The sequence below is a fragment of the Physeter macrocephalus genome, chromosome 2, assembly GCF_002837175.3.
Source record: "Physeter macrocephalus isolate SW-GA chromosome 2, ASM283717v5, whole genome shotgun sequence".
Taxonomy (NCBI): domain Eukaryota; kingdom Metazoa; phylum Chordata; class Mammalia; order Artiodactyla; family Physeteridae; genus Physeter; species Physeter macrocephalus.
Genome location: NC_041215.1, coordinates 127,825,203 through 127,841,957, shown reverse-complemented (window position 1 = coordinate 127,841,957; position 16,755 = coordinate 127,825,203). Strand labels below are relative to the sequence as shown.

Here is a 16,755-nt window from a genome sequence, read left to right as displayed (position 1 = left end):
CCGCAACGGCAGAGGCCACGGCAGAGGGAGGCCCGCGTACCGCAAAAAAAAAAAAAAAAAGGTAGATTCTGGAAACCAAATACCAAGAGAGCTTAAGAGAGTGTAACATGTTTCCTGACAAGAAGCCAGGCCGAAGAACCTCATTACCCATCACCAGGAAACACAGAACATCTATGACATAACCGATTTCCTCATTAGTTTCCAAGAATTGGACGTAAACAGAGGGATCAGGTTTTTCAAATATGCTGTTAAGAGAAAGCTAGGGAAGGTGGCTGTAGTGTTGAGTGAGATGCTGTGAACTGAGAGATCTTAACAGGCTGGAAACATGAGCCTGAAGGAACAAGATGATAACTAAGAAAGGTAAATGTGAAAGTTCTGCCCTTATGTCGCAAGTACACAAATAGACAAGACAAAAAGTAATGGAGAGGGCTTTCCTGGTGGCGCAGTGGTTAAGAATCCGCCTGCCAATGCAGGGGACACGGGTTCGAGCCCTGGTCCAGGAAGATCCCACATGCCGCGGAGCAACTAAGCCCGTGCGCCATAGCAAGTGAGCCTGTGCTCTAGAGCACGCGTGCCACAGCTACTGAAGCCTGCGCGCCTAGGGCCCGTGCTCCGCAACGTAGATTAGCCCCCGCTCGCCGCAACTAGAGAAAGCCCACGTGCAGCAACGAAGACCCAACGCAGACAAAAATAAAAATAAAAATAAAGTAATGGAGAAAACTTAGTAGCAGTTCATGAGGAAAAGGCACAAGGTCTTTCGTTGACTCTAAGCTCAATGTGTGATGATTGTGTGGTAATGAGGCTGGCAAACAGCTCATGTGGAATTTTAGGATGGATTATAAAACAGAAGGTTCAGGAGAGTGAGACTCTTCCATCCTCTAGCCACTCCGTGGGGTACTGAGTTCTTACTCCTGTAAGGTGTTTGTCCCAGGGGCTGCATTTTTAAGGTATTGACAAACTAAGATATATTCAGAATAGAGGCAGAGCTGATGACATCTTAAACTGAATTTGAGAAAAAAAAAACCTGTGCATTTATTGGGAGAGAAAATAGAAGGAAATGGCAGTTATTTACAAATACTGGAAGGTATGTCATGGGGAGAAAATAAATAGACATTTAGGGGACGGCAAAGATAATTTTGAAAGCATATTAATAGAGAAAAATTATGTTGTCATCTAGAATGGAACTGTTCAGAGTCTAAACAAGAAAAGGTCGGGAATGACATAGAGAAGGGTCCCATATGGACCAAACTTTCAGAAGCCTCTTGGAGACCAAATCTGTCCAACTCTTAAGATTCTTTGAACCTTCTGGACTCCATCTTTTTTGGGGTGCACTACCCAGAAGCATCACAAGTGGGAAATTTTTGTGGCCTCCAATTACATCTGATCCTGGCAATCGATTTAGAAGAATCTAAGACGTCAAAATAATTTTCCACACTTACCGGATGACCTGGTGGCCCCATGTCTCCTACAGTTCCAGGCGGACCTCTTGGGCCAGGCTGGCCCATAAATCCCTTGTCTCCTTTTATGCCTTCTACAGGACTCCCTTGAGGTCCAGGGGGACCAGGCTCACCTGAATTCACAAAAAGCCTATCAGTATTGCCACTCAGGGGGCTTCGCAGGTTCTGTCAGTTACCCTTTTGAATGAAGAGCAAACTCTGCACTTTATCGTTACACCGAACATACTTTGCCTCGTGGGGTGTGACCGGATCGTGAATGAGAAAATGCCAGCCAAGCGCCTGGCACAAGGCAGGAACTGCTTCTCTCTGATGACGGTCTGTTAGAGCAGGGTCTGTGTCTAACCCAGCACCTTATACAGAGTAGGAGCTCAATAAATATTGATGAATGGATGCATCTCTCTCTCTTCCAGGCTCATTAATTTGGTATGCACTAATTTTTCAAACAGGTGCCTCTGTCTCAACACCAACAGCCTTACTGCACCCCATGTGAGGACAGGTGGGTATGGGAAGACAGAGAAGACCGGGGGAAAAAGAAGCAAGATGGTCACGAGAAGATTGAAAGACATCAAATGTTACTCTCATTCTTTCATCTTATTTAGAAGTAGATCCTCTACCTGGGTTTCCTCTTCTGCCAGGTGGACCTCGATCTCCTTTTTGGCCAGGGATGATTGAACCAGGAAAGCCTGGTGGCCCTTGAGGTCCTGTCATGCCAATGGGCCCTCGAGGCCCAGCATCTCCCACTGGCCCTTTCCTGCCAGGGAGACCCGGCAAGCCTGGGGATCCCCTGTCTCCTTTGGCTCCTGCAAAGAAAAAAGCCTGATAAGTTTCTGTAATGCCCCTATATTTGGTGTTATAGTTTGTGGTTACCCCTAGTAATGTAGACACTTTGATTAAAGGTGTTACGCTTCACAAGATAATGTTTTTTAAGAGGCTGACAAAAGAGATACAGGTCTACAAGGACTGGGTCTAAACTAGACTCAGTCCTGACTCCAACTAGCTGTTTGATCCTGATAAAGTCTCTTCACTGTTACAAGTCTCCGTTTTCTTATTTAAAAAATGAAGGTGATATTTGACTTAACTCAGTTTTTTAAATATCAAGTGAGAGAATATACAGATGGAAAAGCATGGTGTGAGCTTTAAAGTATTCTGTCCATGTAAGCCGTGATCATTAGTATCTGGTGATATTTAATTAGAATGACATCATTCAATCACTGATAATTCAATAGAGCGCTAAAAAGCTAAACTTCGGGGCTTCCCAGGTGGCGCAGTGGTTAAGAATCCGCCTGCCGATTCAGGGGACACGGGTTCGAGCCCTGGTCCGGGAAGATCCCACATGCCGCGGAGCAACTAATCCCAAGCCCGCGAGCCACAACTACTGAGCCTGCATGCCTAGAGTCCGTGCTCTGCAACAAGAGAAGCCACCACAGTGGCCCACACACCGCAACAAAGAGTGGCCCCCACTCCCCGCAATTAGAGAAAGCCCGCACGCAGCAATGAAGACCCAATGCAGCCAAAAATAAATAAATTAAATAAATTTTTTTAAAAAACATAATTGTCACCGAGGTTGAATCCTTGACTTCTCCTTTCTCTCAGTTTTCTCTGTTAACTCCCATGGCTTAAATTACTGCCTCACAAAGGTACTTCAACAGGCTGAGCTTTCCCTGGAGTTCCAAAAGTTCCAGAGTTCTTACTGGATATTTTTACTAGTGTGTTATACTGTTTTGTTAAAAACAAATTGCAAAGCCAAACGTCAGATTATTGCCCACACTTGACTTCCATGTTCCTATAAATGATGGCTGCATTTGCACATAAGTAATAATGAAGAATTGTGTTCAATGTTTATTTCCCCACTTTCTATTGGTTCTCAAATTCAGAATTTGTTTTCTTTACTGTGCCTTCTGGTTTTTCTACCTTAGCCTCTAGCACTCCGGGATTTTTACATTAGCCTTCTGACACCGTTATCCCTGGTCCGGGAAGATCCCACATGCCGCGGAGCAACTAATCCCAAGCCTGCGAGCCACAACTACTGAAGCTTGCGCGCCTAGAGACCGTGCTCCGTAACAATGCTCCGTAACAAGAGAAGCCACCGCATGAGAAGCCCACGCACCGCAACGAAGAGTAGCCCCCGCTCGCCGCAACTAGAGAAAGCCCGCGCGCAGCAACGAAGACCCAAGCAGCCAAAAGTAAATACATAAATACATACATACATTAAAAAAAAAAAAAAGCTAAACTTTATGGCTGATTTGTGCAGTTAAAGTGTTGCCCAGACAAACCCAGAAAAAGGAACGCCAAAGTTGCCATCCCCATTCTGTCCTCTGGTTACTTCTCCCCCATAACACAAACACTAGTCTGGAAGGGACCAATGTGGTGAGAGCTTTGGATTTACCAAAGAAGACCCTGCAAAAGGTCACAACTTAATACTAATATTTTTCATCTCAGAGAACTTTCAAGAAATTGTGCTTTGACATTCATAAATGGAAGATGTTGTATGAATTGAAAATAATCTCTCCCTCTTCTCTCCCATCTTTGTGTTATTCTAGAAGTGGTAAATGGCATGAAAATGGGAGACAGAGGAAAGGAAGAAGGACAAGTGAGGAGGAGGCTGGTGGCACAGGAAAGGGCTTGGGAAGTTATTTATCATGCAGGGAAGGCTTAGGGGGATGATGAAAATAAAATTGATGACTATTGAGTATCTAGCCCTTTGTCTATCATGTTCTTTAGCTTTATTATGCCTGTAATTTATACTTTTAAAAGAAAGAATTTAGATGATTTCAGCTCTCTTCAAGCTCTGAAATGCTGTATTTGTACAACAGGGTCTGGCAATGGTCTGAGGCACCAAGATGCTCTCTTGAGTTGTATATTCCATGTCCATGAAGATGCTTCCTTGTTTTACAATATGATTTCTTTTTAGGATTTGGGAGAATTAAAACTAATTAAAAGGATTCATACCTTCCACGTATCAATGACCTCGTCTCCATATTTATTTATCCTAGAGGGACTGAGGTGCATAATCATTTACTTTCATAATTAGGCTATTTGTTGTTTTTAAAGGCTTTTTAATTTAAGATTTGATCGTTTGGTATCAAATTTTATTTCCAGTTAAATGCTAAAGTGTCCTCATTCCAAATGGTTAAACTGTGAGCTTAGCCTAGGAAAAGGAACGGAAACTCCCCTTCTGACCATAATTCTAAAACTAGGCTATGAAAAGCCTTTATCTTCACGAGGGAGGGAAGGGTCTGAGAGACGTGCAGACGCTGAGCTCAACCCAAACGACTATCTTCGCATCATCCAGAAACGGGAAAGAACGGCTCTTGTCTACTTTCACAGTTGAGCTGGTAGGTCAGAGCAGTTCCTGCCCCGTGGAGTTTCTCTGTGGCGTCAGGCTACTCTTTGCTGGCTCTTCTGAGCATCAATAACCAGAGGCCGTCACTGGGCGTAGGCATCTTTGCTAATAAAATACTCCTACCTACAGGACCTACGGCTGAGAAGGGTCAGTAAAAGGTGCAAACAATCTAGTATTTCTTCTGGCAGGTTTCTACACAAAATGGAAAAAGTTAAAAGAAGCTGCTTATCTTATAAAACACTGGCATGAGAAACCCAGACTGGCAGCCTGTCAAACAAAAACTTGTATATTCCTTGAATGACATATTCAGTAAATTGCCCTGTCTGAGATGCTGAGAGAGTTACTGGGAATCCCTGAATAAACAGTAACCTGAGCCACAAGCTGGCTCTGGGGGGCTGGAATCAGACCTATGAAGATAACAAGATGGGAGAGGATTAGTGTTATTACTGCATCTCAGAACAGCAGGGAGAGGAAACTCCTTGAGAAGCTATCGATTCCACCTCCAGCTTTTTAGGAGGTGGTACATTTAAACCATGCTAACAACATCGAAGCAAATACAGAAGTCTTTTTCATGTTTAAAGACCTTCATGGAAGGAAATTCCAAAATTGGATCACAGTGTCTAGTTTGTTCATTTCGCGGTGATGGTAATAATGAAGCATTTTTTACTTGAACACTAAGAATATACATATCGTGTATTACCACTGGGACTTCTTTAATTCAGTATGCTAAGTTTATTTGATCTATCAGGCATATTAAATTAGATTCTGTCCTTGAAAATGTGTATCACCAGGTTCAGGAAGGAAGAACTGCTCACCTTGAGGACCAGGTTTCCCTCTTGGGCCTGGAAGTGCTCCCAGCAAGCCTGAAAGAGAAAATTTTGGCATTTTAATATTCTATACATATAGTTAATTTATATATACATATAAAAATTTATATGTATTTATATATATAAATTGTGAAACTGACCAATGCATATAAAATGTATTCCACTTGGTCAATTTCACTTGGGTTACAGAAAGAATTATCACATACCCAGAACACATTAAAGATCATCAGTTCTGGCAGGGAAGAATTTCTAGAGCCATGAAGGATTACAGTGACACTAATTATTCCACGAAAAATAAAACTAGTGTATCCAAGATGATGAGCAAGCGGTACCTGTTTCTCCTTTTTCTCCAGCTGGACCAGGAATTCCATCACGTCCTTGATTACCTCTCTCCCCCGCTGGTCCAGGATTTCCTGGGAATCCTGGAGGGCCTGGAAAAAAAAAGCCATTCAAAGAGAGGACTTACTTCCTATCAGTGGCCTAATGTGAACCCCAGATGTGTGGAATTCTGCGAAATGTGTTCATTTTTCAGAACTGTAGTTATATGAAGCTAAATTCACAGTGAAAACCATGGACAGGTTAGTGCTATCATGAGGATTTTTCACTTTGGAATGTGTAGGTCAGCTGATCTTTGAATTAGATCCGTATCAATACCTAACCTCACTTTTCTGCATTGTCTTCTGGAGACTGAGTAACTGGGAGCTACCTTCCAAGGAGCAGTCATGGGTCAGAGATACCGGTAGACAGAGACTCCAGCCTCAGAAGAAAATATGCTTCCCTCACAAAAGGGAACTAGACAAAGTACAAAAATGGAACCTGGAGGGCCTTTTATTCCTGGAGAGCCAGGGAAACCTTTGATTCCTTTAGACCCCAAATCACCATCAGGACCGGGCTTTCCTATAAATGAAGAGAGAGGGGAAGGAAAAAAAGAAAACCGAAAGATAAATGATTCCAGCAATGGCTGAAACAGTCAGTTCTTACAGTCAACTGTGCTCAGGCTGGCCTCCAAGGGGCACTCCTGCTTCAGGCTGTTATTTCCCCAGAGAAGCACAGCAGAGACATGGCCAATCATTTCCAAAGGTGTGCGTACCCCAGCCCCTTGGACCGCTCAATATCTGATTTATTACTTCAATTGGGAATTAGCAGCAAAGGCACTGAACCTTTCCGTGTTTGAAAAGATAGTTTAAATATTGTCTTTAGGTAAGACCTGAAGCTGCAAACCAGTGGCTTAGCAGTTGTTTTTGATCAAAGTGAAAACTTCAACCCAAATAACAAGCAAATAAGAAAGCAAGCCAATGTTTAAACTGGAAACAGCAACAACAAAACCCTCAGAACAACAGTGCTATGGGTTAAACTGTGTTGCTCCCAGATGCATATGATGAAGTCCTAATTCCCTAGTATTTCAGAATGTCACTGTATTTGGAGGTAGGTCTTTATTGTCTTTTTTTTTTTTTCTTTCTTTCTTTCTTTTTGGCCATGCCACACGGCTTGTGGGATCTTAGTTCCTTGATCAGGGCTTGAACCCAGGCCCCCGGAGGAGTCCTAACCACTGGACCACCAGGGAATTCCCAGGTAGGGTCTTTAAAGAAGCAATTAAGTTAAAATGAGGTCCCCAAGGCAGTACCTAACACAATATGACTGATATCCTTATAAGAAAAGATTGGGACACAGACACACAGAGGAAAGACACCTGGAGAAGGTGGCCACCTACAAGCTAACGAGAGAGGCCTCAGAAGAAATCAACCCTGCCGACACCTGGATCTCAGACTCCCAGCCTCCAGAACTAGGAGAAAATTAATTTCTGTTTAAGTTACCCAATCTGTGGTATTTGCTTTGGAAGCCCTGGAAAACTAATACAAATATAAAGTTGGACAACAAGCTAACATTTCAGGTCTTTAGGCTGAATTCGTTGAGGCAGCGCCCCCGACGTTTTGTTTACAGGAGGAGGTTTTTAGATTTCAGGTCACCAAACTCGACCGAAATGGGCTCCTTGTGATTTGCTGTTTCTTAGTGTCTTCGAATTTGAAGATCAGATTTGAATAAAATCAATTATAGTACAAAAGCCTAAACTGCTTTCCATTTACTATTCTAGGAGGCAAGGGCCATACCACACTTCTTGCTTGCAGCTTTCGGGTTGCAAAACCAGAGCTCACCTGGGTGGCCAGGGCTTCCGGGATTCCCAGGAACTCCCTCTGGTGCAGCAGGGCCCGAACGTCCAGGTGTGCCAGGTGGCCCTCTATCTCCTTTCTTTCCCATGTCACCTGGCAGTCCTGGATCTCCCTTAAATTCAGTCAAACACCTTTAAAATTCTCATATAAGCAGGATATGTGATCAGAATTAAGTATAAACTAGGTTGGTTTGTATTTATATATTTATTTATTTAGCAATTCATGGTAAGTGTCTGCTGTGTGCTACCACCCTGATAGCTGCTGGGAACAGGATGGCTGCATAATTTGTGGGGTGCAGTGCAAAATGAAAATGCAGCTCTCTTTAAAAGAACTTATAAAAAGTAATTGAAGACAGAAATGGCAGAGCATTAAACCAAACATGGAGTCCTTGTCAGCATGGGACCTCTGTGGCTACACGAGTCCGGTGCCCAAGAAGCCAGGAATATAATAGTAACCATGTACGAATATGTGATGGATACAGTCCCTGCCTTCATGGAGCTTTAGAGACCAGTGCGAGATAGACAGCAAATAATCACACACACAGATAATTTCAAATTGTGATGATTAACTCAGAGGTCAGAAAGAAATAGAACAAATGGATGTGTGTTCTTCATATACTCTGCATGCAGAAAAATGTATGTCAACCACATGTAAAAAAAGAAACAAACAAAAACACAAACTTCCCATGGTTTAATATTCATTAAATCTGTACTTCACTTTTATGATAAGCCAGAACATATGGATTTGATAGTAACTTACAAAATCTAGAGGGTAGCTGACTAAGATTCATTATTCTGTCACTAAGATTTGTCAGCATGATAAAACCAGCACATTCTGTGTTCAACGCATAGTTTAAAAAATTTCTTCCGTGGTTACCTATGAAAACTTTAAATGAAACTATTCATTAATTGAATGTGAATTAAGTCAAATATGATTCCTCACTCGGGAAAAATCTCAGTGGAAGGAGTCTCTTTCTGGTTTTCTGAGGACCTCGTTAAAAATAAAGGGCAAAGGAAATTTGTTTGAACTCCAAGTAGTAAAGGGTTACTTACTCGGGTCTTTGTGGTTTCTAAAAGTTTTCTTTCTTGTTGTTTTACAGCTGGAGGAAATCTTTAGGAAAGGTGGTGTTTTATTGGCTCAAAAGAGAGTCAGGGAGAAAGTCTCCTAAGTAATGATTTTTATATTTTTTGGAAGTCTGGTGAAAAATAACAGACTCCTTCTAAAAAAAAAAAAACAGAAAACCTGTATCCAAACAATTTCATTCGATTTCAGGAGATTAGTGGGCTTCTTTGGATCCAATAGGCTTTCCCAGGGATCCATGGAATCCCACGTGAAGAACCCCTGCTTGTGGGAATTTCTATTAATTATTCTCCATCGCTCTAGCTCTGGCTCTTGTGTAACTGCTATATGCAGAAAGGATGGAAGAAGATAAACCTAAAAGAACAGCTGAGCCACACTGAAACCTTTGGTTGCTGCATGATACTACATACAAGGGAGGGCTGTGGCATCCAGTCTCTAGCTGACAGAGCACAGGCGCTGAGAACACTGTGACAAGATAGAAAATCTTCTGTGTAATGCAATGACAATAAACTTTTAAAACAATTAACAAAGATAAATGTATATATCTTAGGATTTTTTTTGGTTTTGCTTTTTAATAATGCTCTAAATTTATTTTATTTTACATCTTTTATTGTGTTTAAGAAGACAAGTATTTTATATTACAAAGTTGGAACATTTATTTTTGTAAGCCTGTGTGAGATGAGTCTATAGCAGAGACTGGCCACTTTGTAGCACAAGAGAAACAAACACTGCCCTGTCAACTTGTATGGGCTTGTGATCACTGCCTCCTCCTGGTAGCACACTTAAATTGCAGGGTCGGTTATGAGAAATTCCTTGGGGGTTGAAACTGGGGGGAATAAACTCAGAAATTGAAGTTGTGTGATAGGCATCCTTAGTTATAGAGAGAGGGGAGAAAACCTCAAATCACTGTCTGAAAATACAGTAATATTTTCAATTTTCTTTGCCCACAATGAATCCAGATACTTTTTGATATTTAAAGGGACTCATTCCACCACCAAAACATAAATACTTCCGTGGCCTATATACCTTTGGTCCCGGTGGTCCTGGCCTTGTACCTTCTGAATAACCTGGCTCTCCCTTATCTCCTTGAAGACCATGAGTACCTGGGAGGCCTGGTCTTCCAGCTAGACCTGGGAATCCCATAGTTCCCTTCATTCCTTTAGTACCTGAAATTAGGAAAGAAATCAGGTAAATCGGTAAAGGCAGAGATCTTGAAGGGTTCTACTTCTCACCTTTGCACAGACCACCTTTCTCCCAAGAAGTTGGTTTTTCAGAAGCACTAATGTTTCAGGTAGTCTTTTTTAAAAATTTTTTTCAATTTTTTAAAAATTGGAGTATAATTGCTTTACAATGTTGTATCAGTTTCTGTTGTACAACGAAGTGAATCAGCTATATGTATACATATATCCCCTCCCTCTTGGACTTCCCTCCCACCCCCCCATCCCACTTATTAGAGGAATGCAAATCAAAACTACAAAGAGGTATGACCTCACACCGGTCAGAATGGCCATCGTCAAATAGATCTACAAACAAAAAATGCTGGAGAGGATGTGGAGAAAAGGGAACCCTCTTGCACTGTTGGTGGGAATGTAAATTGATACATCCCACTATGGAGAACAGTATGGAGGTTACTTAAAAAACTAAAAACAGGTAGTCTTAATGGATGATTTTTACACAACGTAAATATTTATTTTGTTCTCACTCATGTTCTGGTTGCATACAGTACATTTGTCTGGAAGCAAATCTAGTTGTTTTACACCAACGTTCTACCAAGTGGAAAACCAAAATGACAACACAGAAAATCTAGAATTAGGACCCGTCTTGAGGTTGTAGGCTCGTAACAGGACATTATGCATTACCTGGCACCCCCATGTTTCCCATGCTTCCTGGCACACCACGTGGTCCTGGCTCACCAGGATTCCCAATGCTGCCTGGATCTCCTCTGGGGCCTTGAGAACAAATAAATAGTCATACGCTCTGTGTAGTTGCTGGACATAGCAGATGCTCAATAAACACTTGTTGCTTGCACAAATGAATGAATCCAGCTCAGCCAGACCATCTGGTTTAGGTACTTGTTTAGCTGCATTTATGCCTTCAAATAAGGAAGGAACTGGTGACTCAGAAAATGTAAAATTAGAGAAAGTTAGATTTTTGTCAGCAGCCCTGGATTTCAAACATCAGAATCATCCTAGGACCAAAGCCAACAGGAAAGAGGGGGCTCCTGTGACAATATAGTAACAGATTTTCAAATGCAATATGGAAATTTTATTACAATGCAATAAATTTCATCACAGATGTGGTCACGGGGAATAGGGGGCTACATTATTTGTTTAAAAAATTACTTTGCAAACTCAATAACTTGTTTAAAATAGAAAGAGGCAAATTTGACAACCTCTAAAGCATTATCTTACTTTCTTCTAGGATATATGAGTTTGTAATAAATTATAGTTTAGAATACATATCAGCTATTTCAAAATAAAATTTTGAGTGCAAAACAGAACTTCATTGTAGGTTAACATTTTTTAGTTAATACAGGCTGACTACAATTTGGTTAAATTATAAGAAATATAATTTGGTTAAATTATAAGAAGCAAATTTCTGTTGGAACACTGTTGGCGCAGAATTCATATTCTAGAAACACATTTTTGTTACACTTAGATCTAGGAAAACTTAACACCTGATATTTCTACTAGAGAATCAGCTATACCTGGTGATCCTGGTGGTCCAGGTGGCCCTTGGAGTCCTTTGAAACCTGGTAACCCTGGAATGCCTCTGTTTCCTTTCTCACCAGGCTTCCCTGCAAGTCCTAAAGTTAAAAACTATGTATTAAAAATACAGGTTAGAATTTTATCAGGCTTATCCACATCCTGATTAAAATTTTTGAGCTATTATTGAAACACAACATAGCATATTTGTTAAGAGTATGGGCAGATTTGGGCTTATATTTTATTTAAAAAGAAGACTAAAAGAGGTAATACATGAAAAGCATTAGCACAGTGCCTGGCATGAGTTAGTTCTCAAAGAACTCTAGCAATTTTCATAACATTTACACTTTGAACCAACATTTTAAGAACTAGTGGCCTAAATACAGCTTCTTTTAGTTTTAAATTAACGACAGAGGATTATCTACTACTATTCTTGTCTGGACTATTTCATTCATAATCCATTCATTACAAGTATCATTTATTAAGTAACTGGTTTATGGAAGACATTACTCTCTTTTATTTATCTTATTTAATCTTCAGGCAACCTCAGTGTATTCTTGAGCCTTTCCAGATAGGGTGTAGAGATGGGAAAATTGAGACTCTTTAAGAAGTCAATGAAATAATATAGAGTCACACCATCAATTAGTGGTAATGCTGGGATTTGAATCCAGTTCTGCAGGCTAGAAGTCTCATAAGTTTCCCACAACACCATCCTACCTTCCCTAAAACATGGCTTTGATCACATTCTCCTGCTCAAAAATATTCATTGAATCTCTTTTGCCTACAGAGTAAATGACAGACTCCTTTCACTGGCACTTGAAACATTCTACAGTCTATCCATGGCTGCAGCTTGTGCCTTTTCTCAAGCAGATTCACTTCCCTTGGCTGTTTCCCTGCTTACATATTCATTCATTCACATACGCGTTGAGTACCTAATTAATAGACAGGTCTTGTTCTAAGTGCTGGAGACATAGAAAAAGCAAGTTCTCATTTCCCAAGTTTTTAGTGTTTAACTGGGGAGACAGCCAAGTAAAAAATTACCACCCAGTGTGATAGTTTCTGTAACAGAGTTGGGCACAATAGGCTACAGGGAAGAATTTTGAGAAGAGGGGAATTTTTTTTTAATTGTAGTGTGATTGCTTTACAATATTGTGTTAGTTTCTGCTGTACAGTGAAGTGAATCAGATATAGGTATACATATATCCCCTCCCACCTGGACCTCCCTCCCCTACCCCACCCATCTAGGTCATCACAGAGCACTGAGCTGATCTCCCTGTGCTATACAGCAGGTTCCCACTAGCTATCTGGTTTACACATGGTAGTGTATTTATGTCAAACCTAATCTCCCAATTCATCCCACCCTCCCCTTCCCCCTCTGTGTCCACATGTCCATTCTCTACATTTGCGTCTCTATTCCTGCCCTGCTCCGTTTCTATTCCTACATCACTAATTATTAGAGAAATGCAAATCAAAACTGCAATGAGGTATCACCTCACACCGGTCAGAAAGGCCATCGTCAAAAAAATCTACAAACAGTAAATGCTGGAGAGGGTATAGAGAAAAGGGAACCCTCTTGCACTGTTGCTGGGAATGGAAATTGATACAGCCACTGTGGAGAACAGTATGGAGTTTCCTTAAAAAGAGGGGATATTTTTAAGCTCAGTCTTGAAGAGCAAGTGGGAGCTAGCTGGATGGAGAAAGCATGGAATGGGACAGAATTCCTAGGCAAGAAAATAACATGTGCAAAGGAGTGGTGAGTAGCAGGGAGTTAGAATATTTTCTTCTGTAACTTTTGTTTTTTTTTCTATATATATCCTTTATCATAACCTAAAAATATAAATCACTTAGTTTATTCATTTGCTTTGGTTTTTAAGGGGTGGCAAACAACCGCCTGTGGGCCAAATTTGGCTTGATGTTGCATGGCTGGAGAGCTAAGGATGCTCTTCATATTTTTAATGGGTTGTAAACAGACAAACACACACAAAAGAAGAATATGCAACAGGTGTCATATGTGGTCCACAAAGCCTAAGATATTTACTACCTGGCCCTGGATATAAATTGTTTACAGAGACATTATTGTTTCTTTCCCTTACTAAGCTGTAAGTTTCCTCATGACCAGAATACTACCTCTGCTTTGTTCACCTCTGTGTCTTCAGGACATAGTAAAAATGTCTAGTCAGTAGGTACTAAAAAATAATTGCTAAGTAAATAAATGTCATGTGGCTGGAGAAGTAGGCAAAGGGCAAGTGATAAAGAAACCTGGATGCCAGTCAAAGAAATCTGAATTCTTAAAGCAAGGGGAGACTTGGAAAGATTTTAAGCCAAGAGTATTCCTTGCTCATCTGAAACCTACTCACAATTTAAGGCTTCTTTTTTTAAAAATTTATTTTATTGAAGTATAGTTGACTTACAATGTTGTGTTATTTCTGCTGTACAGCAAAGTGATTCAGTTATACATGTATAAGTTCTTTTTCATATTATTTTCCATTACAGTTTATTGCAGGAGACTGAATATAGTTCCCTGTGCTCATGGAGGGTTCTTTGACTACCCTGGTTGAGGTGTTTTCTGCTTTGCTCATCTCCCACAAGGCTCGCTGCCAGTGGTACCCAGCTGGCAGCACAGTGAGAAGGCTGAGTATGGACTTTGGAACCAACAACATCAGTGTGAGGTCCATCTCTGCACTTCCTATCAGAGTGACACTGAGTAATCTGACCTTTCCATTTCCCATCTATAAAACGGGATGACAGCAGTAACCTACCCCTAGGGTTGTTGTGAGAATTAAATGAGTCAATATTTGTAAAGCTTGGAACAGTACCTGCGTGCGGGAAGGGCTTCACAGGTCTTTGCTAAAATAGCATAACAGTTCTTTTGTATTATTCTTTACGTTTTTGTACATATGCCTAAATCTTCCATGCAGACTCCTTGAGGAGAGGACGACTGTGCTTTTCATACCTTCAGCAGCTCTTCCACATTTGCAGTGGATGTCTTTAAGTCAGAAACTCAGACGAAAAATGAATCATATAGAAATTAGAGAGGTCTAGATAGTATGATCTTTTGTTGTTGTTGTGGCTCTATCTCTGCTCCTTGGTTGTGGGCTTGAAAAGCCAAAAGGAAACATGTAGGACAGCTTCTAGGCACCTTGTATTTTGCTAGAAGCATAAAAATAGCATGTGTCCCTATATATTTTACAGAAATAATTCTTTAATTGTCAATTAGTACCCATTGTGCATTCATGATGTTAGAGCCAAATTTTAGTTTATGTAGGCACAGATATGCTATTCATATTTTTTTCAAAATGTTTGCATCACTACCTAAATCATCTAGAATAATCCTAAATCATCTAGAATAATCCAGTGAAGTGGTGTCTGACAGTTTATGAAGACTGGACACTTGTGCCAGTATTTTTTTTTTTTACATCTTGGCTTAGACCAGTTCTAGCAGAATTTTATAAAATTCATACTACTTTCTATTCTATTGTTAAAAATGTAGTGCAGTCTTCTGTTTGCACCCAGAACTAAACCATCCCTTTGACAGCAGATTAAAGGGGGCCTACCCAAAAGGCCTTTACTTGCTAATTTTCCTTTATAGAAAAAAATCTGATTCTTTTCCCAATGATTATCCTTTTATTTATTTATTTTTAAAGCTTGGCCCATTTGAGGAATAGCAAAAGGCCAGAATGGCTATTTTATTTTTATTTATTTTTAAAAAAATATTTACTTATTTATTTATTTGGCTGCATTGGGTTTCAGCTGCGGCACACGGGATCTTCGTTGCAGCTCATGGGCTTCTCTCTAGTTGTGGCGCGCAGGCTTAGTTGCCACCTGGCATGTGGGATCTTAGTTCCTCGACCAGGGATCAAACCCGCAGCCCCTGCGTTGGAAGGCAGATTGGATCCTTAACCACTGGACCACCAGGGAAGTCCCTGATTATCCGTTTTTAAGTTAGCAAATTAGTTGGATTCAATCACTCTCCAGAACCCTGGTCCAATGTCACCTCTGTGAAGTCCTTCTTAATTCTGGGAGAGACAGCTATTCAGTCTTGCCAGCCTGGTTTACAGAACTCTATCCAGAATTTTTAAAGCAAATCTTACAATCTAACTTCTCAAAGTTGATTACAAATTATTCAAAACTTGATATGGTTTTGCAACTACAAACACATTTTTCTTTTATTCTTCCCTGCTATATAAGTTTGATCTGCAAACATTTAATTTTACCCAGAAATCCTTTGTTTTATTAAAGTTACTTGGGGTTAAATTGGATCAGGAAGACCGCAAGGCAAACCTTCTTAAATTTTGATTTGATATTGGCTGTATTGATCATATAAAAAAACCTGTCATACAAAGTGCTTAAATAACTTGAAATAATTTGAATGGGTTTGAATTTGAGCTTAGCAGCTATAGCTAACAATTAACAGCATTTTTAAGGCATTGATTTGTAATCAAAACATATTTTCTCTTTAGTAATTATTCCCCAAGGGATTCTGAATATAAGAAGCAGTTTTTAGATGCAATCAGAAAAATTCACCCTGGCAGCTGATAGAATAGAGTAGAATTTGGGGTAGAGGTTCCTATTCCAGCCAGGGAAGTTTTTTATGGGGAATTTTCTAAAGGTTTAATTTTCACTGTACTTGGCAAAAGGGGGCTTTGAGGCTTAGAATTTAAAGATTGGCTAGTGAAAAATTAAAGACAGCAGACCAAAATGCAGAATTAACTTAGAAATAAAAAGTTACAACGGGAACATACGTATATGTATAACTGATTCACTTTGTTGTAAAGGAGAAACTAACGCACTATTGTAAAACAGTTATACTCCAATAAAGATGTTAAAAAAAAAAAAAGTTACGATTTAAGCAGGCAACATATTGCTGTTCAAGGCACACAAAACCCAGTTCTAGTCCAGCTCAGGCACCAACTGGCTTTGTGAGCTTGGGCGGGAGATTCAATCCTGGCCCCCACTGTCCTCATATGTCAACCAAAGGGATTTTCCTGGATAATTTCTTAGTCCCAGAATCAGCTCTGATGTTATTACTCAGCCATAAAAGGAAACGAAACTGAGTTATTTGTAGTGAGGTGGATGGACCTGGAGTCTGTCATACAGAGTGAAGTAAGTCAGAAGGAGAAAAACAAATACCGTATGCTAACACATATATATGGAATCTAAGAAAAAAAAATGTCA

The 16,755-nt window shown here is 40.3% G+C and overlaps 1 protein-coding gene across 1 annotated transcript in view; it reads right to left on the bottom strand.

The window, feature by feature from the left end:
• COL4A3 (collagen type IV alpha 3 chain) overlaps window positions 1-16,755 on the bottom strand; it is an 86,074-nt gene that overhangs the window by 11,985 nt on the left and 57,334 nt on the right. Inside the window, exons 35-43 of the mRNA XM_055079438.1 lie at window positions 11,583-11,681; window positions 10,735-10,824; window positions 9,902-10,041; window positions 7,781-7,907; window positions 6,444-6,524; window positions 5,960-6,058; window positions 5,616-5,663; window positions 2,072-2,257; window positions 1,440-1,570 (exon numbers count right to left, since the gene is read on the bottom strand). Coding sequence (XP_054935413.1) covers window positions 1,440-1,570; window positions 2,072-2,257; window positions 5,616-5,663; window positions 5,960-6,058; window positions 6,444-6,524; window positions 7,781-7,907; window positions 9,902-10,041; window positions 10,735-10,824; window positions 11,583-11,681 — 1,001 coding nt within the window. The remainder of the gene's footprint in view (window positions 1-1,439; window positions 1,571-2,071; window positions 2,258-5,615; window positions 5,664-5,959; window positions 6,059-6,443; window positions 6,525-7,780; window positions 7,908-9,901; window positions 10,042-10,734; window positions 10,825-11,582; window positions 11,682-16,755) is intronic.